General features: G+C 38.6%; 2 protein-coding genes across 3 annotated transcripts in view; one reads left to right on the top strand and one right to left on the bottom strand.

The window, feature by feature from the left end:
* LOC135076295 (5'-3' exonuclease PLD3-like) overlaps positions 1 to 9,026 on the top strand; it is a 35,924-nt gene extending 26,898 nt beyond the window's left edge. For both annotated transcript variants that reach the window (XM_063970779.1, XM_063970780.1), the window contains exons 9-12: positions 3,356 to 3,495; positions 4,952 to 5,117; positions 5,517 to 5,692; positions 7,305 to 9,026. In XM_063970779.1, the coding sequence (XP_063826849.1) occupies positions 3,356 to 3,495; positions 4,952 to 5,117; positions 5,517 to 5,692; positions 7,305 to 7,401 (579 nt within the window). In that variant the 3' untranslated portion in view covers positions 7,402 to 9,026. The remainder of the gene's footprint in view (positions 1 to 3,355; positions 3,496 to 4,951; positions 5,118 to 5,516; positions 5,693 to 7,304) is intronic.
* LOC135076294 (structural maintenance of chromosomes protein 3) overlaps positions 9,019 to 27,773 on the bottom strand; it is a 29,163-nt gene continuing 10,408 nt past the window's right edge. The window contains exons 14-24 of the mRNA XM_063970778.1: positions 22,294 to 22,452; positions 21,275 to 21,486; positions 20,692 to 20,854; positions 19,129 to 19,292; positions 18,538 to 18,745; positions 16,752 to 16,928; positions 16,520 to 16,656; positions 15,475 to 15,655; positions 12,686 to 12,868; positions 11,159 to 11,299; positions 9,019 to 10,282 (exon numbers count right to left, since the gene is read on the bottom strand). Of these exons, the coding sequence (XP_063826848.1) occupies positions 10,211 to 10,282; positions 11,159 to 11,299; positions 12,686 to 12,868; positions 15,475 to 15,655; positions 16,520 to 16,656; positions 16,752 to 16,928; positions 18,538 to 18,745; positions 19,129 to 19,292; positions 20,692 to 20,854; positions 21,275 to 21,486; positions 22,294 to 22,452 (1,797 nt within the window). The 3' untranslated portion in view covers positions 9,019 to 10,210. The remainder of the gene's footprint in view (positions 10,283 to 11,158; positions 11,300 to 12,685; positions 12,869 to 15,474; positions 15,656 to 16,519; positions 16,657 to 16,751; positions 16,929 to 18,537; positions 18,746 to 19,128; positions 19,293 to 20,691; positions 20,855 to 21,274; positions 21,487 to 22,293; positions 22,453 to 27,773) is intronic.

Here is a 27,773-nt window from a genome sequence, read left to right as displayed (position 1 = left end):
GCTGTGTTAGCTGCGGTCAAACACTATCTAGCTTGCCTTGAAAACCAGCGAGCGAGAATCGGCGGGTGGGAAAATGTTTTTCTTGCTTGGCTGCGTTGAGAAACAAACAAACAAACAAACAAACAAAGTTTTCCTCTTTATAATATTAGTGTAGATTAATCACTTAAAATTTAGTTACCTACATAACTACTTAATCAGCCTTAATTTTTCTGACCAAGCGAGTACAAACCGAAACGAAGATTAAAGATACTGAGCTCTATCTTTGGACTTTTTCAATTAAGCAAGTTAAAGAAAAAATATTAATAACAATGTCATGCATTATCAATTTTATGTTAACCTCTGAAGAAACATTCCTCAAACGATTCCACCCTACAAGGCCGTAAAAATTGATAGATTACAGTGGAAAGTAAACGGAAACATTTATTGTTATCGTTCAAATTGGTTGTTTGGGGACAGGTCGAGGCCACTCGTAGATCAGTTAATGCCCTATGTTTATTGGGATAATGTTGATTTTTCCAATCGGTTTGCTCTTGACCTCGTTTAGGAAAGGATCAAATTAATACGATTGCCTTACACCAGTGTTTTTCAACCTTTTTCATGACACGACCCCCCTAGCATGAAAAAATATTTCGCGACCCCCCGATCGCTCGCTTTTTTTCATGCATTTTATAATGTTACAAAGATGTTGTAGGGACCGAATACATACAACATTTACGCATTTTCATAATTAGATTTCTGATAAATCTATCTTTAAAACTTTACAGATTTTTTTTACTGAGGTAGTTTTTACGACTTCTTGCGACCACCCTATAGAGGCTTCACGACCCCCCAGGGGGTCGCGACCCACAGGTTGAAAAACACTGCCTTACACAATCGCACCTCAATTCAGGTTTATAGTTTAAGCGTGGTTTTGTGTGATCTGTAATCTGTATAGATGAACACTGTGCACTGGTTTTATCCAGAAATGAGCAAATGCATATAGGGAGTCCCTATAATCGCGTTACATGCATACTGGGCTGATGTATGTTGCTGCGACTTGTAAAGGTTGACAGTTACGAAATGGTTTTGGTTTTTCAGTGAACACTCTATTTCAAAATTATTCATTCAAGCATTTTGTAAAGGTTCGGCCAAACCAACGCGATCAGCCGGCGTGCAGCGATGGCGACCAGACTTAAATGCATTGATCGCCATCGCTGCACGCCGGCTTATCGCGTGTGATCGCGTTGGTTTGGCCGAACCTTAAGTGAAAATACATCCTATTTCATATCATTGCATAGGTGTCTTCATCATCCAAGTTGAATTGTGGCACGATAATACCATTCTAAATAATTGATTCAAGTTTCGTTTATTTATTTCGTTTTGGACGATTAAAACTTTGAATCAACCAGATTGCTTGATAAGAAATCAATTCCGTGCTTTTGTAATATTTATAATAGTCAGTAAACATCGATCTATCTAGAACATTATTAAAGCGGGAGTAATATAAAACCAATGATTGTCATCAAATCACTTCGCCACGATATATCCACGTTTCATTTCAAATTATGGTATTGCCGATCATATCGCGATAACGCAATCGCGATCAAGCGCATGCGGACAGCCCATAAACTTCCAAATTGCCCGCCGAAGGACATGTTATTAGACTAGTGACCGCTGTTATGAGCCATTTTTAAAGTTTTCCATTTCATCGTGCCTTTAAATGCTTGTCGAATAGGTTCCATAAAAAGGAATAGCTTGATGAATCAGCTTGTGATAGAATTTTACGCTGGTGGTCCAACACTATAAGATCTTCATACTGATAGGTGTCTAATAAAACTTATTGTACATGAAATTATTTATCTAGTGCTGGTGCACCTGTAGATTGATAGAAGAAACGTTTTATTCATCATACATACATGACCTATCTAAATTCATGTGACGTATAATATTATCTGATCGATTTAGTACAATTGAGAACCGTCTCCTTTTTAAATTCGGATAAAAAAACGTGTCTCAATGGACTGGCAAGTCACATGTCCTAATGTTGCATGTGTCTCGCATCTGTCCGGCCACTTGTAAGTGATAAAAACAAACAAGTAGCAGCCAACATTCGTGGGTCACGGCCACAAGTCACAACCCCGCCCGCCCATTTATGATATTCTCATAGAAATACATGGCTCGCATGTCTCTAGCTAGCGTTTGACCTTTGCCACCTACAGCACTTTACATTTATTGAACTTGTATTTAATCTGCGAAGTGTAATATGTATTTTAATTACTATTACGTCGCTAAGTAATAGACGAAAAGGAAAAGGTGACTCGGTACAGTGAATAATTTTATTCTCGAATCGATTACGAATGAGATACATTATTTATTACCGCTAGGAACATGAACGCATCTGTATTTATGTTATATTAAAACGAATATCTACAGATTCATGTGGTTATTTGTGTACATAAATGATTTCATAAATTTCATTATTTGATTAATCCAAAAAAGTATTGAAAAGATTAACGGTTCAATGGAAAATATTTTACCTTACATACATATTGTATTACATTAATAAACTGTTTTCATCAAGTTTGTAAAACATTTCCACCATCCTACACGAACTACACTAATGTTATGAATAACACTTTATTCCATGAATTCGATTAATTTACTAATGCTTTACTAACTTAGGTGTCTATTTTCAGTCAATATTATTCACTGTTTTGAACTTCACTGCGCAAACAAATGACGGGTTAAATTGACCTTAAGCCTGGCACACAGCGAGCATGACTTCCATCATTCACTTCCAGAATCATAACTAAGTTTAGTTAGTAGAACACGCAATGCTGATTTCTAGCGTTATGATAATACATATTTAACGAGTTAAGAGTATTTACACAAAGCAATGCAACGTTTATAGTACATTGTCGATATCGTCATTAGAATTGCTTTCTTTGTTTCCCTACAATCGTAATCAGATCATCCGTCCATCGCAGGTCGCAAGCGGTCGGTCCCACGCTTCTCGACATCTTGGTGAAGGCTTACGCTGGAAAACTTACGATAGCCACAGCACCGTGACAAAAGGCTTCCCCAAGGATTTCCACAACGAAAAATCCTGCGCTGCCCGCACATAGGTGCTAAGTGCGTTGTTCTGTTAGTCCCCTAGTGGGAGGATGATTCTCAACGGTGATATCGTTGTTTCCAGTACACGGTCGCTACTCGAGAACTTTCTGTCGCCATTAGTTCTACAATACTGCAACTAAAATTTGGCAATTCTGCTGGCTTGGTTTTCTTCAGTTTTCCTGCGTATCTCCGTATTTCTAATTAGATTAGGTACGTAGGGAAACTCCGAGCATAGTTTTCAAGCCCGCGTCTGTATTTCCAGAGTTCCCCACCACCCTTCAGCCCGACCGGTCGTACCAATGACGATGACGCGATCGTGGGCATCATGGAGGAGGCGGAAGAGTTTATCTACATCTCTGTTATGGAATACGCGCCGGCACAGGAGTTCTCGCCGAAGATTAAGTAAGTTCTTATAACAAGTAAAGGTAACGTTCCTGCCGCCCGTACCTATTCACAAACGATGCTTGCTTAAGTGAAGCAGCAAATCGAACGCACAGCGTTGAATAGAGCTCTGAGTACGCGCCGGCACAGGAGTTCTCGCCGAAGATTAAGTAAGTTCTTATAGCAAGTAAAGGTAACGTTCCTGCCGCCCGTACCTATTCACAAACGATGCTTGCTTAACGCACAGCGTTGAATAGAGCTCTGTGATTGGTTCGTGTGTCACCCTGTGCTTCCACGCGCACTGTGAGACCTCATAGTAATGTTTGTGAATACGGGCGTGAGTGTCGCTGATCGTTGGTGACGTTAATTGAAAACCGACCTAATAATAATTGTTTGATAAAGTGTGGAGGTAAAATAACTTTTCCACTGTGCATTTAATTTTAGTGTTCAAGGACGAGTTCTACGGCAACGATCAATATGATTTAATCTTAGTCCTCTCTATTTATGATTGACATTACCGACTTCGTTGTTATTTAGGGCTAAGTTTAGTAGAATCCGAGACAGAACGGGACTTTTATAGGTTCATGTACCACATAAAAAAGTCTTAATCAAAATTGTCAAAGGTGACCGTTTTACTACTGGCTAATCTGGAAATCATCGAGGAAGACCTATTGCAGAGTAAATACAAATGAGTAGGTCATCTTCATAGAAACGCACCGAGCGCGCTTTGTCAGTGAGCGCGTCAATACGTATGCGGCGCGCACGCACACACTGACAAAATTCGGCAATAAATATTGCACATCGACCATTGGAAAGAGAATTGGTTAATTTCGGCTCGCAGAGCGTTATCTCTGTCGCACACTACCTATACGATTGACAAAACATTATTTAATGAAAATATTGTCCGAACTCTTAGTATTTCTCTTCGACAAATACTTTAACACATTGTGAACCACTTTTCTTTTACGACTATAAAAAGTTTTCAGCAATTTAATTCACAAAATCAATTGCACACATTTAAAATAAAGTTTGTTTACACTTTGACACAACATCATTGTCAGTCATTGTTCAAGTGCGACAGTGATAACGCTCTACGAAACCGAAATTAGCCGATTGTCTCTTTCTAAAGGTCGATGTGCAATATTTATCGCCGGGTTTGTACTCATTTGTATTTATTGTCAGAAGTGCACGCCCTGTGGCTAAAATAATGAAGCATGACGCTTCACTTTCCCGCCATAAAGTCAATGAAAGCATTCCAATGAGGGCTATCGTTGTTATACTTAACAGTTGGCACCCCTGGCGATTGACAGGACCTTACTCTACAGTGGCGCCATCTTGATGAGTGCAAATGCGATAGTCATCCTACCACTTTAGCGCTCACCAGTTGGTGCCACTGTCTTCGCTACTAGCAAGTGACAGGACCTTACTCTACAGTGGCGCAAACTGGTGAGCGCTAAAACGATAGCCCTCATTGCAGGTTCTGGCCGAAGATAGACGACGCGATCCGGCGCGCGGCACTCGAGCACAACGTAAAGGTCAAGATGCTGATCAGCTGGTGGCGCCACTCGCGCCTTTCTGAGGCGTTCTTCCTGAAGTCGCTGCTAGCACTGAATCGTGTCTACCCTCGCGTGGATATACAAGTGGTGAGTAAAGTTGATATTTATTGAAATTCTTTATTTTTCAGTCTGTCAAGCCCGTATCTCGAACTTTCTATGTAGAACAATATTAGCTAAATAGTATAGATAAAATCTTATCGACGATTTTAGACGACAAATTCGATAAAATGCAAGCATTCTTGTTATTTAAATACTAAACTTATTATCCGAATCCGACTACCCGTGCAAAATAATACTTTTTTATAGGTCTAATATTCTTAGATTGAGTTTCATTGATAACCTATATCTTGTTTGGCTGTACAGGAGCCGAGTCATTTTAACGAGAATTGGGATTGCCTTTTCTATAGGTTCCTGTTATTACTTACAATAGCCGTACTACGAGTATACTTGTTGTTTTACATTAATCTATCTATACTAATTCTCCAGAAACGTTTCCGCGTCCCCTCTACCCCGGATCAAGACAAGATCCCATACGCTCGGGTCAACCACAACAAGTACATGGTGACGGACCGCACAGCCTACATCGGGACTTCTAACTGGTCGGGAGACTACTTCATAGATACCGCGGGCGTTGCTTTGGTGTTACAAGACGAGGCGCACAGGTGAGTGCGAGCGATAAGAGCGCTTTCACATTAGGGCTTTAGTAGCGCGACAGGTGCGTTTTTGTAATGTGAAGGGAGGTATTAGCTGTCACATAGTATAAAATTTCGGTAGCGCGTCTGACGCGCGTTTGTCACGCTGCTAAATCGTGAGAACATTGCAAAACCACCACTGTCTTCTACTGTAAGCGGGGTGGAAACGCCTAAAAATCTATTTTCTATCAATAGTATCAACTATAAGAACTAGAAAATATCGATAGTAGGGTAAGTCCAGGATAGATGCCCCACTTTTTGAAACAGCTCTGTAACTCAGTCAGTAAGTTTTTTCCACCAATTGTACCTTAGTATCTGTAAACTTTGGTCTTTCGTCTATGATATTACTATAATTATTTTAGTTTAAGTTATACCGATTCTGAGTAAATACCATTTTAATTGACCTCTAAAAAGTGGGATAGACGCCTAATGTGGGGGATAGAAGACTCACTGTATGATTGCTTCAAAGGATAGATGCCTGATGCAGGGATAGATGACTCGTTAATACAGTTTTTGAATTCTAGGGATCAAATGCATTTTGAAATCAAACAAGCCAAGTATTATTATTTAAGATTGTTTGTTATTAAATGAATTAAAAATGAAATTTAATATTTTTTATTAAAAATAATACTACTCCTTCTAGCGCAGTCGGGTAAAAAGGTAATTCGATCAGAAGGGCACCCTATTTATTACTTTCCTAAGGTTAGCCGTATTACATTCTTTTTTTCTTCTTACTTGCTACCTGTGACGAAAAGAGCAGGTTAGGATAGATGCCCCTAGGTGCATGGGACATGGCCCTAAGGGCATCTATACCCAAAAAAAATTAGGCAACTATCCTTTTAGCATAGGATAGGTGCCGTTTTTAATAAAAAATATAATAACACTAAAATCGAATTAAACATATCTATTCCGTATAATTTATAAGATAGTCTATCAAATTATATAAAAATCTGCTTCATTTTACAGCTGACAAAAAATTATCCATTAAAAAATACTTACCAATATTATTTCGACGCTCGCTAAGGTCTGGCCGCGGAAGATTTTTGCTCTCACTGGCTAAACGAACGCACTCTTTGATGGTTTGCGAGGCGAAAAGTGGTACGGGGAGGTCCCTTTCTATTATACGTACAATAACTTTAGGCTAAGTTGCTTGTAACATAGTGTACTTAAAACCGCGGCACCTATCCCACTGGGGCATGTATCCTGGAATTACCCTATTGTCAGAAGGGAAAGTAAGGTCTTTCTATCAGGTGAAATTCAGACCTAGAGCTGCCTCGTTAATAAAAAAAAACTATCGATTGTATGTTTTCATCAGAGCTATCGATTAATCTAGTCGATTTTTGGGCCGGCGTGACGGAAAAGATACTACAGCTTTAGGATAGTTTCACCTTCTTCTTCTTAGTCGTTACGCTCTTGGCAGAGCGGTCGTGGTCACGTTGAGGCGTTGTTCACATCGGTTGTAGAGGCGGATACAACTCTCCGCACGATCTCCCTCCATCTCTCTCTATTTCACCTGAAATTGTTTTATAATGAAACTTTAAAAACACAGATGAATTCAATCTATATCTTTACCTACCCACAGGACCGAAGGCAACTTTACGCAGGACATCAGGCGCCAGTTGCAGGAAGTGTTCGAGCGAGATTGGAGCTCGCCCTACGCGATACCCTTGAGGTTATAGCAAAGTCTCACTACTGCATCCTTTTTAGTGTCTAGCATAACATATTTTATCTTATTACGAGAGTTTGACTTAAGTGACTGTACTTTTCTAAACTTTAAATCTTTATTGGCATGATCTTAAAAAGACAGGAAAGCCAGTACCAATGTATAAATTCAAATGTTACCAGTTATGAAATACTTAAATGTGATCAGTATTACTGCTCTACATAAAAAAGATACCAAAATTATAAATGTAGTGTTGTCCCTTTTATACGATAATTTGTCTAACGAATTTAGTATTAAGGGTTTGGGATTAATGTGATTGGTTAGGTTTGGTCTTCAATTCTTTCGGCTTCTTGGTCTATAGTCGAATACACTTGCTCAAAGGTATTTTTGTGTGGATTTTCGAATTGTATGTGTATGTAATGACACATTGTGTTTATTTTGTGTTGAGTGTTAGATTAATGGACGAAATATACAAATGCGTGTCATATGTATAATATAAGCATGTGCCAACATTACTTGGAACTTGCAGGTACAGTCGGTGTAAGCATTTTGGGGTTTGATTTTTAATTAAGTGATTTTTTGGTGTTTTAATTTCAGAAGCACGCTATTCGACTATAGATGGCGAGTTTAGAACCCTAGTGATACAACTCCCATTTTATTATATTTACCATGACTTGACATGAGTTTACTTGCATGAAGGGCATGCAGGCCTATTCTCTTAAAAAACTGGAATCACTGTGGCTCTAACTTTGCCAGATATAATACATTTTAAAATGTTCTGTAGATAGCTTATTGCAAGTTTTACTTTAAATTCCTAATTAAAGGTTAGTGAGAATGACAAAAGCATTGATAAATGAGCACTGAAAAAATCTGAATGATAATGTACGAATAATAATGAGGATAAAATCATACAGTGAAAACTATTGCAATAACTTGAGTTATGCGTGCACAGTAATTAAGTTAACAATGTAATTTGTCATCTTCCTATTTCGATGGATTTTCTAATTATTGAGGATGATCGCTACACGTTTTTTGATAATTTTATAGTTTGAGAGTTGGAATGATTTGCTACTATCGAGCTGGCTGTGGTAGGCATGAATAATATAAACCTTATTATTACATATGCTTTCCAAGAGCGATTCTATTCTAATGTTTCGAAATGATCTATTTAAATGTAAGTTGTACAGAATACTCTTATTTACTTCAATATTTCGAGTAATAGTAAACTAGATGCTATTTGATGCTGTATGACAGTGTGCCTTCAATTTATGAGTACTGTGTGATAAAATAGTAAATTATTCAGCTATCGTGACTTCAAATCACGAAAACTGAGCACCATTAAATTTAACTACAAATATAAACAATATTATAAATTTCGTGTATATGTATAGTCAAACTTGCATATAAACTAGTCAATAAAAAGAAATTTTAACAGAGAATTTAATTTTATACTTGCATATCATGTAATAAAGTTACCCTGAGGAATGATTGTTAAAAATTGTATGTGGCCAATAAAAGCCATTCTTATTAGATTAAGCTGCATCAAGTTAACCCAGTATTTAGTATGTAATATTGAATTTTTTCGGAATCAATAATGTTACTTCTTACGAATTTGTAAATAAAAAGTACTTACTTCTTTAACGTATTCTTTTATTTGCTCAACCACAATTGCTATTGAGACCAAAATATCGTATTATAATAAACATTTACTTCAGGTAAGGAAATCTTTAATTACTATCATTGACAACATCACTTCATACTTTAAAAACAATAACAGCTCATTTAGAATATTAATGATTTGTGATGTTCTATAACATTGTCACATCATTCATCTTTTCACAGAACTTCATACATTCGCAATCAGTGTATCTTAATAATAAAAAAATTTAATCCGAATCTAGTTTTTCTATCTTATTACTAGGATTAAAATACTACAGTAAAAAAATAGCTCAATCGTCTTATTTATTTAATTACTTGAACTCCATCGTATGACATGATACATTATTCATGTCCTGCTGTATACAAATTTAAATAAAAATAAACTAAAAATTATATCTAAAAAGCTCACAGCATTAGAACTCATCAGAAATCTATTGGAATCAAGAAACGTCATTAGTCAACGGCATTAGCTCTCCAAAAAAACTTACCAACCGAATTGAGAACCTCCTCATTTTGTTGAAGTCGGTTAAAAATTATTGAATTTGACATAATGGTCCTCGTCATCGACTTCAGTCTGTCAATTTCGCCTCCCAGGATGTCATAACAAGACGAACTGATGCTCTAACGATTCCAATAATTTGGTCATGTCTCATTCATGACCAATTTGTATTTTAAGTGATGAAAACGTTAAATAAAAAGAAATGTTTTTATTAAAAATGTCTTACTCAATAACAATGAACATGTCAAATTGGAAATTGAGTGAATTTCAGTCATCGTAATTAGCCTAAAGATGGTTTTGGATATGTATTTGCGAAATGAATCTGTTGTTAACAAAATTATGCATTTGAATTTCCTCTTCGCCACATCACTATTGAACTAGCTAATATATTTACCACTTCGGTAAGTCCCAACTATTAACTAGGCCACGGATGCACCATGTATTAAGAATTTTATTAGAAATTAATTATATTTGAATTATTTGTGCAAAATAAACATAAAGATCCAGCTCTATCGCGGCGTTGTGGGCTTTCGGTGTTTTCCGACGCCACTTGCATATTTTAAATACGTCATTTGTATGAAAATTCCGCCTCACTCTAAATGCAGTCTAATTAAATATAAGACAAGCATTTTAGTACTGTGCCACTGTCGAGTAGTGGTAGGAGGTATTACGCGTGTTGCGCGCTGTCTTCCACGAAGTCTCGGGCCTCGTCCTGTGTGACGCATTCGACGTGAGATACCTAGGGAAAGAAATTTTTATTCAATAATTGATCGATGATAGCACGTGATTGATCAAATTCAAAGACCATTTTGTATAAATGATTTAAATATTAGCAAGGCATTTGATTTAATAAGTTATTGTAGTCTATGTCACCGTAATATTGTGAATTCCGTCAGATTATAATCTGACGTAGTTAAATTACAATCTAACCTAACCTAACCCACTGTTAGTTTACAATCTAACGCGTTATATTATAAACTGACAGAGTTCACAATTTCACGTTGATATCTATATAAATGACCATTCAATCCACATGGATTGAATGGTCATTTATATAGATATCTTGAACTTACATAAGTTCTGCAAGGACGACAGCAAGTAAAACAAGTATTGTTTACTGTGGTCGTGATAGGAACGATTTTGCAGCATAAATAATGTGATGTAAATAGCGACTCTACTGTTTTTCAAATTATATTGAGTGGGCTTTTAGTTAAGTTATGATTTCCGTTAGAGCGAGATAGTAAACTTTCGACAAGCAGGGAAGATTCCTGGGTAAAAAAACAAAGAGTATGAATTAGTCCGTCGGTTAACTTGTCATAAAATACTCGACACGTATTTTTCACTTTTTCAAACTAATCAAAAATGAAAGAGATAAAGCGCGCCAAAGTTCAAAAGAAGATGCCCGTGACGTCAAGGCGTGCTTAAAAGTAGAAATTTGTGACGTCACACGGAACTTCAACATATCATAACTTCGCAATTACTTGTTTGATTCACAAATAAAAATGTACATGTCCAATATTTTCTGATAATGTAATTGACGGACTAAAGTTTTTTTAGGAAACTAGCCTATTGTAAACCGTACTGCTTACATTTTAACGCATTTTTTTCGACGTACCTTGTTGCGGAACTTGACGCCGTAGAACTTGTGCGCGTGCTCGAGCAGCTCGGGCCGGAAGGTGGTGGTGATGAACTGCGCCGACGACGACAGCTCGTGGATCATGTTGGCTATCGCCTTGCGGTGCTGTGCGTCCAGCGCCTGCGCATAACACAAGTTTAAGTCATCATCATCATCATCATCATTTCAGCCACAGGACGTCCACTGCTGAACATAGGCCTCCCCCAATGCTTTCCATGTTGATCGATTGGTAGCGGCCTGCGTCCAGCGCTTCCCTGCTACCTTTACGATGTCGTCGGTTCACCTTGTAGGTGGACGTCCCACGCTGCGTTTTCCGGTACGCGGCCTCCATTCCAGAACCTTTCTGCCCCATCGGCCGTTTTAGTAATATAGTTTTAATAAGGCTTTCAACAAAACGCACATTGTCACCCTTATTATCTTCTTCTTCTTTTCGTGTCAACAACAAACCTACACAGTGTCAACCCAAAACTCCGCTACAAGAGTGGCGGAGAGAGATGCAGTTTATGGCGCGAGAGAGCTGATCTCCCCTGCCCTTTTGTCCCTATGTCTGAGAGTCCTCCACCTAGACATGAGCTCCCCTGGCTTACCTGGAAGTCTTCAAATAGACTTCGGACGCAGGTTGGCCGTAGTAAGGACAATCTGGCCAGGTGGGGATTCTTGGATGGCTTGAGCATGGAGTGCAGGTGCGGTTTTGTTCCCCAGTCGATGAAGCACCTGATGTCACCCTTATTATAATCCTACAACCGCTTTGAGACGGTAATGTGGCCTACACCATTCAGTGCTGAAAGAAATCTAGGAAATTTGGTTATTTTTGCCAAAAAACTTTCAACCGTTTATAAATAATAAATAAATAAATATCCTTGGACATTTTACACTGCGCTTCTAGTCCCAAACTAAGCAAAGCTTGTACTATGGGTTTAAGACATTAAGTCCGGTCGCCGAGCAGATAGAATTTCGTACAATGACCCCAAGCTACCCATAATTACGTGCGAGCGATAAGGATGAGGAGCTTGGAGTCTTAGTACGAAATTCTATCTGCTCGGCGACCGGACTTTAGTAACAAACTGTTAATTAGACCTCCCTAACGCTAGCTTCTTTCCACAGCGCTGCGAAAAACCGGCGTTCGGTAGACACTCAACATTGGCGTCGCGGCAACTACTGTGGGGAAAGCCTAATCGTTTAAAATGTGGTCGCAAAAAATTCAGCCACAACAATAGAAGTAATAATAATAATAAATCATTTATATGCTAGAATACGGTTACAGATGGTTATAAAGACAGAAGTTTCCAACATATTCTATCGTACTATCGCCAACAGTGTTAACTGCCCATTGAAAGTCATGCCATCTCGTTCTATCGCAAAGAATCGCCATTTGATTAGAACGAGAGCAAAAACGGAAATGGATAGTTAACAGTGTGGGCGTGTGTACATACGATGTGCAAATATTACAAAAAATTACAAAAAATACGGTTTTGTTTTTAATATTAAAAAGTAGTAAACGCTCACCTGATCAATTTCATCAAACAAGTAGAAGGGCGCGGGGTCGCACTTCTGGATGGCGAAGATGAGCGCCAACGCGACCAGCGACTTCTGTCCGCCCGACAGCTGGTTCATCTCTCGCATATCGCCTTCGCCGCCCGTGAACGACACTTTGATGCCTACTCCTGCGAATTGGTCTGCGTTGGCGCGCTGTAACATAACAAAGTATTGTAAAATCCCAAAACTGTTAAGAATCACATATTTACATTAGGTGTTCCGAAGTTTCGAATGTTGACATCTATTTTACGTAAATTCCAGTGTGAGCGACTGCGACCAATAGATCCGAAACTTCATTAACGGCATTAGAGATCAGCCCTGTCACATTAATTTAGACGACAGGTGAGGCTTACTGTCTTGCTTATCGACACATCGAAATTCTAAATTACATTAGCATGGTGGCATAACACTGGTCAACAGTGGTTTTGGTGCCAAGGAACTGTATATATTTTTTGATTGAGGACCTTATCCTGGTTGCTTTAGTAGCAAATTTGTTGATTTCCTACGTGTGGTTTTCTAGATTTTGATGTGTATAGAAAAATACAAAATTTCACCAAAATCAGCGTTTATAATATTTTGAAGTGCTTAAAAACTTTCTTTTCCACGACTTTTGTGAATGAGGTGTAATGGAACTATCACGTTACATCCTCTAGCAGTAATCAGCCATCATATACCAATCCCATCTGCCTTGGTACCTCTCTTCCAATGGTTTTTAGGTCTTGATAGCATCGCTCTCCCTGTTCTTAGTTATAGCATGCTATAGTGACCCAAGATTCTCTGGGAATTGGTCAAGATGACTGTGGAGGTAATGCCCTTTGATGAAAATTATGACATCCTGAGTTTTTAAGGCATGTCTCATAATTTCAGAGTAGTTACTGGACTAGTAATTTCCGAAAAATAAATTGTAATTTCAATGAACAAAATCTACGCAAATCGTTCCAAATAGTCCATCGAACTTAAGAAATCAGTATATTTTATTAATATCGTTATTTATGGACCATCAAAAATTACTTAATAAATTAATTAAAATCTTTTTTTATGCTCAAACTAGGATTTTTTTTTGTTCTTTCCTCACTTTGTCCACTCTGAACTTCATGTTACGGCTTCTTTGACCATTGTAACATTGCCTTAAGTGTTCACAGCACCTTATACAAACAGTTTTGGGTATCCACGGCTTGAAAACAACCACAATTTCCGACTTAAAGTAAGAAAAATAAGCACTTTTAATAAAATATTGCCTGAATTTTTGAACTTTTTAACTGTGTACACACCACAAATGAAACAAAAATACATTTTGATTGTTGAGACAACTTCTTAGCAATGTAGACATGATATTAAAATAAATGCATTTATAAAAATGTACCGATAACACTAAAAACTGTGCAACCAAAGTACCGATTAAAGCTAAATTTTAAAACTGAGGGTAGATCCAAAACTACACGTAGGAAAAAAAAAAAGAAAAATATTTTTATTATTACTAATACACACCTAATAATAAACTATCAACAGAATCTCGGCACCATTTTCATTTTGATTTTTTGTTGACCTGTGTAATTATTATGCAGAAGCATATCACTTTGATTACACCCATGAACTACGGGGTTACTCCGAAAAACGTTATCCGAAGTCCGAATGTTGCCATACCTCTCACGTAAAGCGAAACGCTAGCATGAGCGACGGCGACAGATAGACCCGAACTACTTAAACAGCGTTTCGGAGTAGCCTTGCTGGTACCAGCTAAAACCTGGTCCGGGAGCACGTAGAATTTTGTCCAATGACCCCAAGCTACCCATCCTTATCGCTCGCGTGTAATTAATTATGTTGCTGTCGCGCTCGCACACTTACTGCGGGCGCCCGTCGCACAGTCGCGACAGAAATATAATTACACGGGAGCGAGAAGGATGGGTAGCTTGGGGTCATTGGACAAAATTCTACGTGCTCACGGACCAGACTACACACACGCTTATGGCTTACGGCTTTAAACTTGAGCATGGAATGAACCTCGAAGAGGTAAAGTTAAAAACACTAGCTCACAAGAATAATACTCAATTGTCTGCTGCCGATATTCTATAGTCTGGTCTGCGAGCACGTAGAATTTTGTCCAATGACCCTAAGCTACCCATCCTTATCGCTCGCGCGTAATTATGTTGCGCTAGGGATGGGTAGCTTGGGGTCATTGGACAAAATTCTACGTGCTCACAGACCGGGCTTTAGATGGTATGAATGAACCCTATTACCACAGAATAATAATAAGTACTACGTACAGAAGTTTTACTTCGCGAAGGTATTTAAAAAATGTATGCTCAATGTCATTAACAATATGGTGTAATTTAGCCTGTCTCAAGAGTCAAGCACCATTTTGTTGACAAACGTCAGTGATCGGCACTGCGCCGAAGCTATAGGGCTGACTTCGGTAAAATGATGTGACGTGAGGTGCCAAACTGCGGAAAATGGCGGAGGAAATACATGATTTAGCATGAATTATCATGAATAATATTAACTACTTATTTACCTCTCAGTGTCTTGAGGCAACTTAAAAAAGTATATTCTGTGTTTTTATTATTATTTAGGCAGTTAAATACTGCACAGTATTTAGTACACCATTTTCTTTATTTTCCTCCATCATACACAAGAATACGCGTGCGTGAGTCAATGTTCGCTCGTATGTGAGGCCTTGTCGAATAGTATCCTGCAGGTGGGCCATCGTGCGTGTTTTGTTTTCGATGTAAACTCGCGGAGATGAACAGGCCTGGTATTACCTCGGGGTTGACGTCGGGCGCGTCGTCGGCGCCTACCCGCATGATGAGGCTGCCGCGGCCGTGCGGGACGAGCTTCTTGAACACCTCCGTGAAGTTCTTGGTCACCTGCTTGAACGTGAACTGGATGGCTTCTAGCTTACGGTGCTCGAGGGTTTCGATGAGCTCGCGGATCTTCTCGCCACTGGAAATTAAATAGATATAATAATAATAATAATAATAAATCTTTGGACAATTTCACACAGCGCCAGCTAGCCCCAAAGTAAGCAACTTAATGCTTGTGTTATGGGTGCTAACTTAACGGATATACTACTTATATACTTTTTTTTTTTTAAATACATACATATCATACATAGTCACACCCAGACCCGTCACAGAAATTAAAATTCATCATTTCAATTTCTGCCCGGCCGGGAATCGAACCCGGAACCCTCGGCATAGTAGTCCGTTCTGAACCACTACACCAGACGGCTGAGTTAGATTCGTTCGTTTCAGCCGAAATACGTCCACTGCTGGACAAGGGCCTCCCCCAAGGATTTCCACAAAGACCGGTCCTGCACCGCTCGCATCCAGGCACCTCCCGCGACCTTCAACAGATCGTCGGTCGATCGTCATGAGTTAGATGAAGTAAGTAAAAAAAATCTGTTTTAGAACTACAACCCTGTCGAATTAACTGCGCACTCGCTGGAATGCAACTCTCTTGTACCAAAGCGTCGATGTGACGTCACGGCTACCAGGTGCGCAGTTAACTTGACTGATTGCAGAAAATAGTTGATTTATTTTAACACTGAATTATTTGCATAAAACTTGTCTTCTAAGCATATAATATTTGATCATATTGATCCAATTTATGGCGTAGTAATCAAATGAGACGGAGATGAAACAGTCCATATAACAAGTTTTTGGCAGAAAATCATCAACGTTTAATGCAATAATAACTTTGGTTGAGTTAATGAAGCTTTCCCTTTTGACTTGTTTCCATTTTAAAATTTCTATATTTGACATGTTATCTTTTTAAGAAAAGTTAATTTATATAAAAGTGTCTTACCCAATATCAAGTTCCTCCTTCCGTTTGTACAGTTTTTCCTTCTGTTCTGAGAAACTAATGAATTGGTCTAAAGCTTTCTTGTTGACGTGGTTGTACTTTTTGAGGTGCTGGTTGGCTTTTTCTAACTCTTTGAAAAGCTGAAAATAAACATTAATATAAGAAACAAACATACAAATAAAAGTATAAACATAAGACCCTGGCTTTATTGTTTCTGTATAACAATATAAATTACCTGTTTCAAAGACATTTTCTGGTATTTAGCATGGAGTTCAGGCGCGTTGGGCAACGTTCCCAGCGCTGCGATTTTGTCCAGAGATTCTTGTATTTTCTCCTGTAGCAACACTTCTTTGGACGCCATCTTTTCCAATCCTTTGGCGTCCTCTTCCATTTTATCTTGAGCTTCTTTTTCCTACAATCATTACCAATAAAATAAAGTTAAAATATTTAGACACATTGTTTTATAGGTCGCTAACGAAAGTTGAGTTTGAGGCGAACACGTATTCACACTGATGATATTTGAGTACAGAACACAAACAACATTAAGCCTATGCGCAGACCATCGATTTTTCGTCGGCCGATAGTTTAGTCGGGCAGTTGATAAGTATGGGCATGTATGGAAGTGCGCACATTACACCGATTCAATTTGGCCGATTCTTCATACAATTTAAAATCGGGCACAACTATCGGCCAACTAAAAATCTATGGTCTGCGCCTAGTCTTACACATATTCATTTCAAATATTGAATACACGATCTACCTCGCTCTTGTTTTGTCTGCAAGCGAGACAGAAAGCACTTGTTAGTTCGTCTACGATGACAGCGTAGACAGCGTATACAGATACAAATATTTGCTTGTGTTGATGGACTCAACTCTCGTTGAGCGATAGTGGATTAATTTAGTTCTAGGTGTGGGATGAAACCACTGAAGTCACCATCTGAATTAAGATGCAGTGTCATCAATGTCAGATGTCTCGATTTAGCGACCTATGCCTTATGCAGCGGTGATAGGGGCGATATTCCAACGGCATACCTTGTTCCTCCACTTGTCGAGTTCCAGCTTAAGAGCTTTCTCATTCTTGACGGCGGTCTGAACCTTGCGTTCTACTTCTTCCTTCTCGCGGTTGATCTGTGGACCTTATGTAGCGGTGACAGGGGTGACATTACCTTGTTCCTCCACTTGTCGAGTTCCAGCTTAAGAGCTTTCTCATTCTTGACGGCGGTCTGAACCTTGCGTTCTACTTCTTCCTTCTCGCGGTTGATCTGTGGACCTTATGTAGCGGTGACAGGGGTGACATTACCTTGTTCCTCCACTTGTCGAGTTCCAGCTTAAGAGCTTTCTCATTCTTGACGGCGGTCTGAACCTTGCGTTCTACTTCTTCCTTCTCGCGGTTGATCTGTGGACCTTATGTAGCGGTGACAGGGGTGACATTACCTTGTTCCTCCACTTGTCGAGTTCCAGCTTAAGAGCTTTCTCATTCTTGACGGCGGTCTGAACCTTGCGTTCTACTTCTTCCTTCTCGCGGTTGATCTGTGGACCTTATGTAGCGGTGACAGGGGTGACATTACCTTGTTCCTCCACTTGTCGAGTTCCAGTTTAAGCGCTTTCTCATTATTGACGGCGGTCTGCACATTGCGTTCTACTTCTTTCTTCTCGCGGTTGATCTGTGGACCTTATGCTGCGGGGATAGGGGCGACATTCCAACGGCGTACCTTGTTCCTCCACTTGTCAAGCTCGACTTGGCGCACCACGTCTTCTAAAGCCTGGTCCGTGAGCACGTAGATTGTGTCCAATGACCCCAAGCTACCCATCCTTATCGCTCGCGCGTAACTATGTTGCTGTCGCGCTCGCACACTCACTGCGGGCGCGGGTCGCACAGTCGCGACAGCAATATAATTACACGCGAGCAATAAGGATGGGTAGCTTGGGGTCATTGGACAAAATTCTACGTGCTCACGGACCAGGCTTTAGCTCGCGGTTGATCTGTGGACCTTATGTAGCGGTGACAGGGGCGACATTACCTTGTTCCTCCACTTGTCGAGTTCCAATTTGAGTGCCTTTTCGTTCTTGACGGCGGTCTGAACCTTTCGTTCTACTTCTTCCAACTCGCGATTGATCTGTTTAATGCGGCGTTCAGCGGCGGCCAGGTCAGTCTTGCTGTTGGCTAGTCGCCGCTTGCGGTCTTCGACTGAGATCTCTTGTAACGCTTGCACTAACTCGTCTTTGCGGCTGGAAAGAATAATGCACTATTATGAATATTCTAAATATTACCATAGCTATCCCTAAGAACTTGGTCAGACACAGCAATAAAGCGGTTGCTATGCAGTTCTCAATAACATTTTTTAGTTTAGCAGTTACCTGAGCCTCGTCAATGAGAGTTGTAACGTCTAATAAAAATGTCTAAGAAAATGTCTAATGCCCGTTTTCACCATCAATCCCTAATTTTTAAGTGACCCCTGTGACAACAAAATGCCTGTTATATGTTACCGCAGGGGTCACTTAAAAACTAGGGATTGATGGTGAAAACGGGCATAAGACACTGGACAAAATTGTAATCTTAGTGCAATTTTAAGTAGTTTATTTTCAGTAGAAATGAATCGTTAATTACTCACCGAATCAAGTTGTTAGTGAGAAGATTTTCCAGTTTGTTCTTGGTGGCTTCCAAGTTCATCCTAGAACTGAAAGCCTCCTTGTTCTCCTGGGTGAGACGACGGATGGCGTCGTTCAACTCATCCACTTTGCCTTGGTCCGAAGTAGACAGTTGTTCCATGAGCTCCTGTAATCAGAAAACAAAAGCAACGTTAGTAACCATTGGTCCTGTCAAACTTTAGTATTATAAAAATTCTATAGCATTGGCTACACATTAGACGAAACAGATCCGACTTCATCGTGACTCTGTATCTACTTCATCGTGTCTCCGTCTAAAGCCTGGTCCGTGAGCACGTAGAATCCCGTCCAATGACCCCAAGCTACCCATCCCTATCGCTCGCGCGTAATTATGTTGCTGTCGCGCTCGCACACTCACTGCGGGCGCCCGTCGCACAGTCGCAACAGCAACAAAATTACGCGCGAGCGATAGGGATGGGTAGCTTGGGGTCATTGGACGGGATTCTACGTGCTCACGGACCAGGCTTTACTTCGTTGTCTCTCTGAGCCTATTTCTCTGTTTCTTTGAGCTTACTTTACCGTGTCCCTGAGCTGACTTCACCGTATCTGAGCCGACTCTACCGTGTCTCTGAGCCTACTTCACCATTTCTGAGCAGACTTCGCCGTGTTTGAACCGACTTCACCGTGTCTCTTAACCGACTTTACCGTGACTCTACGTCAATTTCACTATAACTAGGAGATTAGTTCATTGTGTCTATCTCTCAGCCTATATTATAGTGCAGTGGTTCCCAGTTGTCTGGGCTACGACTCATCAAATACAAGTTCCCAAACTTGAGACCCACCTATAGTATAATTAACCGTTACCAATATACCTAAATAAAGGACTTTTCTAAGTATAATCTGTCCAGCCAGCGGTTGGATCGATTGGGTGGTGTGTCATTCTACAGGCAGGGCCCACTCAATGTTCGCTCGCGACCCATAGTTTGAGAAACCCTGTCATAGTGTCTCTGTCTCTCACGTACCTGGTGCAACTCAGACTCGAGCCTACATTTTGTCTCTGAGCCTACTTTACTGTATCTCTGAGCCTACATATCCTGTCTCCATGTCTATTTCACATGTCTCTGAGCCTGATTCATTGTGTCTCTGTCTCTCACGTACCTGGTGCAACTCAGACTCGAGCCTACATTTTGTCTCTGAGCCTACTTTACTGTATCTCTGAGCCTACATATCCTGTCTCCATGTCTATTTCACATGTCTCTGAGCCTGATTCATTGTGTCTCTGTCTCCCCACGTACCTGGTGCAACTCAGACTCGAGCCTACATTTTGTCTCTGAGCCTACTTTACTGTATCTCTGAGCCTACATATCCTGTCTCCATGTCTATTTCACATGTCTCTGAGCCTGATTCATTGTGTCTCTGTCTCTCACGTACCTGGTGCAACTCAGACTCGAGCCTACATTTTGTCTCTGAGCCTACTTTACTGTATCTCTGAGCCTACTTATCCAGTCATGTCTATGTATTTCATATGTCTCTGAGCCTGATTCATTGTATCTCTGTCTCTCACGTACCTGGTGCAACTCAGACTCAAGTCCTTCCTTAGTAGCCTGCATGGCTTCAAGACTGGAGCGGCATTGCGCTAGCGAGCGCTCTTTAGGCCCGCGGAAGCGTTCAATGGAGCCCAACTCTTCTTTCATCAGACGAATATCCGCCTTTACTTTGTCAAATATGTCCCTGTGGAAGATGGTATAAATTAGATTCCAAAAACAAGATAGTACGTCTCATGAAAGTCACATCCCGTCAATCGTCATCGCTAACATGGGCAAATAAAACCAATAACTGAAACGGTTTGAGAATACCAGCTAGTCGGGACTTGATTTTGTATGGTAAATGTTTTCAAATCAATATATTTTTAAAGGCTACTTTTATCGCAATAGGCTAGCGGTCGATGGGGAACAAATTTAACAAGGTCAAGGTTTAAGAAAACGTTCTCCATTTGCCTCTATCGAATTAGAGAAAGCACGCGCCTATGTGGCTTTTTAGCAGAGGTATATGTTTAGCAGTGGACGTAAACGATAACTGAAATGATAATGATGAATAATAATAATGAGGCTCCTGCAAAAGAAACCCAATGAAGTAAAAGTAAACTCTCACTTGGCTTTGCTCTGCTTAGTCTCCGTCCTTTGCATCTCAGACACGATGGTGTTGATACTTGTCTCGGTCTTGCTCAGGTCTTGCCGCAAGCTGGACAGTTCTAATTCAAGGGTGCTAATCTGTTCCATGAGTTCGGAGCGGGTCTTCTGCATCTCTAGACGAGAGCGAGATTGGTTGAAGTAACCGCCGGTGAGGGAACCTTTTGAGGATACCTGGGGAGATACAAAGAACAAAATAAATGAAGATTATATTCCAACTTAGTTGAAAAATGCGCCCTCTTCGCCCTCTAACCTCTAACAGGGTCCATACAACATGTCTCATTTATTTTTTAACGTCCGTCCACATGTAAGTTCATTGTGGTTTTGCATTGGAGTATTAAAATAAGTTTTTAGTATCAACTTCTGATGCCCGGAGGAATCGTAATTGATAACTAAGAATGATAGGACTACTTGCAAAGGAAATCCTTAGAAAATTAGATAAATATCGCATATTTTCATCTCCCCAACACATCTGACTAAGGCCTCAGCCTCGAATTTAGCGGGCAGCGGGGCGGCGGCGGCAGCGGCGCGGGAGCGGGCAGCGCACTCCTTCATTTGCCCACAATAAATCGAGCGTTAGGAATAAATTTGAATCGAAATAAAATTGTCGCCGTTGTTCAGACATTTCGTTTGCGAATAAAAACAAATATCTCGACAACACAACCCCGAACACAACACTTCGCCGCTAAAGCGCCGCGCGAGCTGCCCGCTTGTTTCGAGAACGGGTCTGCGTTGCCCGCCCCGCTCCCGCGCCGCCGCCGCTCTCGCCCCGCTGCCCGCTAAATTCGAGGCTAAGGCCTAAGCCCCACGTCAGCCGAATCAGTAAGTAGTCAAAGTCCTCCATTTGAAACTTGACAATAGTATGGCAATCGTTGGGGGATGCCTATGTGACGCCCTATGGCTGAAATGATGATAATGTAATAAAACAGGGCTTGGGTTCCTGCAGTGGAAACCAAATCTCCTAATAATAATGATTTTCACCTGGTCTCCCTCCAGCGTGACGCAGTCCAGATGGAACTGTTTCCCGAGCTCGGTGGCGCACTCGAGGTTCCTGCAGATGAGTGTCTTGCCGAAGATGTACTTCATGGCTTTGGCGTACTTGGCGTCGTATTTCAGCTTCTGCACCATGGCTATTGCGTTCTGTTCAACGAGAATTTATTAGTTTAAATTGATATTAATCCTTATTATAATAATTTATTTTATAGATCGCTTCATCCACGAAGACGCGCCCCACCATTCTTCCGCTAATGTTTGAGTGCTATCAGTACACGCTAAATTATCCTTGAGTGCACACGCACACTACAATAATAACGATCGGATTGCTCGGATCAAACTCCCCGCCGAAACGATCTATACTCAACGAAACAAAACAAAAGTTCTAATCTTATTTTATGGATTGATAAAATGCCTAATTTTATAATTACAAATCACATAGACAGGGTGTAACAGGGGGGGGGGGGGGGTTTGGATCATCGTAAGATCATCTGTATACCTCTAGGAGGTAGCAATGTAACATTTTGAACATCTTGTACCTACTACACTTTATTGTTGGAACTCCTTTAACATTGCGAAGTGAATAAATGAATATGAAACCTTTTTATGACAGATAGACAATTATTTGAATGTTTATCACATCATCAGAAGTATCTAGTTTTGATATTGAATGATAAGGACTATTTTTTTATTTAAACTTTAATGCCAAAATAAATGATTTTTTTTTTAGAAAAAATATTCTTACACTAGCTTTTGCCCGCGGCTTCACCCGCGTGATATTTAGTGTCACAGATCGGAATAAATTATAGCCTATATCGATACCTCTTGGCTCAAAGGTCGTAAAGGACAAAGTACGACTTTTCAGGAGAAGCAAAAAACGTTTTTTTATTTTTTTATTCGACGATAACTTTTTTGTTTTTTGAGCTATTAAATTATGACTTATGAAGAAAGTGCTTAGAATTCACAGCATTTTCCGAAGAGGTATTGAAAAACTGGACTAGAGCCGTATTTACTGAGATAGATTTCCTTTACGCCCTCAAAATTACAATAAAAAGACCTTTACGCCCCTCAAATATTCGTCCTAGGCAAGTTACTCAGGACGTAAGTCTATTTTTATTTTACATAACTACCAAACTAAGGTAATAAATGACAATTTACATAGTTTTGTAGGTTTTCATAGGTCGTAACGGGACACCCAGGTAAGGTATTATGAAAGGGTAAATTGATGATTTAGCTTAAATATTTAATATATTATGGTATTTCATATGTAATAATACCATTTCTTCACATATTTTTAATAAATTATGGTCTTTTAAATGAAATAAAATGATTTTCCGTAGCTTCATAATTTAATGCACACAATTTATGAAACTATTTAAGTAGACGTTTTGATATCTTCGAACTAGAAGAAACTATTTTCGATATAAAAGCGAATTTAGAAAATAAATATTATGACGCTATTAAATAAAACTTCATAAATGTCTACTTTCTAGGAATAACCGAAACCAATTTAATTTTATTTATTTATTTAATAATTATTATTGTTTCGAAAAACTACAAATAGCGGACTTAATTCCATAGGGCAGTCTGTCCACCAGTTGACCATATGATAATGCAGATAGAATAGAATTATTAAGGACAAACGAAAACCATACTCTAATTATTCCAAATTCTAAATAGATTAAACATTATTAATCAATAGTAGCTTAAAACTATGTCATTGTACTTGGTATAAAAGTTAGGTAAGTAAGATTAGATTGTCCAGCAGTGGACGTCATTTGGCTGAAACAACAACAACAACAAGTAAGATTACAAGTAGGAAGGTTTTCATTCCAGTAAAGTACATTCACTTACTTTACTCCTACATAATACCGTTTTTAAAATCCAATTATTTTTAATATAAAAATATAACTTCGAAAAAAACTGCATTCACGCTTTTTAGTAGATTAAGTCTCAACATATATTTTCCCATGTTCTGTAAATATTTTTCCTACTAGTTATACTTTATTAGCTGATCCAAATAACTTTCGAAACTATACTAATTTATTATAATTGTAACAGTCAAAACTCAAAAGTTGTTTTGACCAAGGGCGTTTAGTCAAAATTACTAGGAAATCATTAAAAATAATTGTAAAGTGTAGCATTTGTGTGATTTGTGCATACAAAATTATGACACCTAAGGTACTACAGTAAGGTGACTTTTTTTTCTCATAATATTTTTAACAAATCTAGTTTTTAAATTATTATGATTACTATCCTAACTTAATTAGGTAATACGTTATTTTATAGCATGTTTTAATTTTCTTAAATCATCTTTTAATAATTATCTTTTACCTGACAAATACCTAGTTTCTTCAAATATGAGAAGTAATAAAAAGCAACATTACTTTACCCGATGTGGGTAGATCTCATCATTTTCAACCGACTTCAAAAAAGGAGGAGGTTCTCAATTCGACCCGTATGTTTTTTTTTTTTTTTTTTTTTTTCCTATGTTTGTTACGCGATAACTCCGCCAATTATGAACCGATTTGAACAAATCTTTTTTCGGCGTATAGGTAATACCTCAAGGGTGGTCCCATTTAAATTTAATAATAAAAAAAACAACCCCCAAGGGTGGAAAATTGGGGATGAACTTTTTTATACGCAATATCTCCGCCGATTATAAACCAATTTGAACGATTATTTTTTTGTTGAATAGGTATTATCAAAAGGGTGGTTTCATGCGAATTTGAAGAAAATATTTCACCCCCAAGGGTGGAAAATTGGGGATGAACTTTTTTATACGCAATATCTCCGCCGATTATGAACCAATTTTTTTTGGTCTCAGTGTACTGCCTACCTTCATTAATTAGTTAACTAAAAAGCAAGAAATAAGTAAAATTTTATAAAAAAAAAAACCGACTCCAAAAAACCTACACTAAAACGTAGAAAAAGAATTACTAATTACCTACTTATTTATTAGGACGAATTATTAATATTTATGTAGGTACCTATACCATGATTGATACTTCTGGAGTCGGTGCCAAGATTATGAAACATGTAAAGTTTGCCTGCACCGACTCCAAAAGTATCAATCATGGTATACCTACATAAATATTAATAATTCGTCCTAATAAATAAGTAGGTAATTAGTAATTCTTTTTCTACGTTTTAGTGTAGGTTTTTTGGAGTCGGTTTTTTTTTTATAAAATTTTACTTATTTCTTGCTTTTTAGTTAACTAATTAATGAAGGTAGGCAGTACACTGAGACCAAAAAAAATTGGTTCATAATCGGCGGAGATATTGCGTATAAAAAAGTTCATCCCCAATTTTCCACCCTTGGGGGTGAAATATTTTCTTCAAATTCGCATGAAACCACCCTTTTGATAATACCTATTCAACAAAAAAATAATCGTATCTAAATATCGTATATATGTACAAATCACATAAATGTTACACTCTAAAATAGTTTTATTACATATTTTTGATGATTTTTTAGGTTCTTTCGTTTGTTCCAAACGCACATTCTTAATTACTATTAGAAACGTCTTTAAAATTTACCTTCACAGTTATTTTAATATCCTCACTGTGTAGATTTTTAAAATATTTGTTTAGATAATCTAAGGGCGTAAAGGACAAATTATTTAGACTTGGGTATGAAAATGTAAGGTTGTATAGGACAAAAGATATACTACATGTACATTATACGCCCAAAAATTTGTGTTTACTTGTTCTTTACTACCATGGTAACTGTACTAAAAAATCAAATGGTATTTACATCCCAATTTTCACGATGAATTCTGTTTAGCTTATCAAATATGATGGGTCGTAAAGGCACTTTTTTTGGGAATTTCGACAAACTAAATATACAGATCGATAGAGAATTAAATTCTGAGTAAAACTGTATAAATAACTCATTTTCGGTATTTTGTCCTTTACGACCTTTGAGCCCAGAGGTATCGTATGTTAATTTGGGTTACAAATAGAGATGAAACGGATATCCGGTAACTATCCGGTAGGCCGGATATCCGGCCTAAATTTACTATCCGGCCGGATACCGGATAGTAACTCACTATCCGGCCGGATACCGGATATTAAAAAACTACGACAATTTCCTATTAATAAAATGAAATACATTAATCTTTGAGGTAAATATCAATAAAATGGCTTATAATAATGACGGATATCCGGTATCCGGTATCCGGCCAAACAACTATCCGTTTCATCTCTAGTTACAAACAATAATATAAACTATAAAGTTTCAACAAAATCTGTTCAGTAGTTTTTGCGTGAAAGAGTAACAAACATCCAGACATCCAAACTTTCGCATTTATAATATTAGTAGGATAATACATGATATTAATCCTTGTTATTATAATTTACTCAACGTAACTTTTAGATCGTTTCATCCACGAAGACGCGCCCCACCAATTTATGGTCGAGCGAAGCGCGGGGTGCGATCGAGTTTGATCCGAAGCGTCATTATTGTAGTGTGCGTGTGCACTCATGGATAATTTAGCGTGTATCGAAACACTCAAACATTAGCGGAAGAATGGTGGGGCGCGTCTTCGTGGATGAAACGATCTATATGACTGATCAACAATTATTTGAATATTGTTTATCATCTATTATTACATCAACAGAAGTGCCTAATTTTGATATTGAAAAATAAGGACTATTTTTGTTCAGAAAAAATATCCTTAAATTGTTATCCTCTTTGATAATATTTAAAGAACTTAGCTTTTACAGCACTAGCTTACTACTGTTTTGTTTGTTTACTACAGTAATATAATCCCAAAAACAGATTATATATCTCCCAAATATTTGCTCCCTGATTTAAAAATACAACTGTTTTTGTAAATAATTGGTGAAGGTTATATGAAACTCCAATAGAATGACAAACTGAAACTTAAAGGTATAAAATAAAACAAAATAAATACTAATATTAGCTTACCGATTGTGATATTCAAATAAATAAAGGAGAGTTAATCACTCGTACCTATCGCAGAATAAATATGCAGTAGAAAGTTAAAGTTCAAATACCGCCAAAATCTTAGTTAAACAATTTAGTTTGAGTATTGTGATATGTGTGAAATAACAAGAGTAAGCATGATTCATCATTTCTTACATTGTTTTGCATTAGCATTATCAAAACCAGTGTTTTCTTGCAACAGATCTCTGCAAATACGTATGATTTGAAACCGCATGACGCCATGCGTAATCAACAGGCTTTGTCTCAACTCTCATAATAGAATAGCGCACGTAACGTTTTGCTCTGCACACTCCATAGAAAATGCTTGTATTTTTTTATTTCAAGTCCGATTACTTATTTAACAAACCCATCATAATAGTAGATTGGACATTTTGGGAATTGGACGTTTCGGGAACTGGACATTTCAGGAATTGGACTTTTCGGTAATTGGACATTTTGAGAATTGGACATTTTGGGAATTGGACAATCCGGGAATTGGACATTTTGAAACCGTTGG

The sequence above is a fragment of the Ostrinia nubilalis genome, chromosome 11, assembly GCF_963855985.1.
Source record: "Ostrinia nubilalis chromosome 11, ilOstNubi1.1, whole genome shotgun sequence".
NCBI classification, from domain to species: Eukaryota; Metazoa; Arthropoda; class Insecta; order Lepidoptera; family Crambidae; genus Ostrinia; species Ostrinia nubilalis.
Note: the sequence above shows the minus strand (reverse complement) of the source record. Positions and strands in the feature narration are given on the sequence as shown.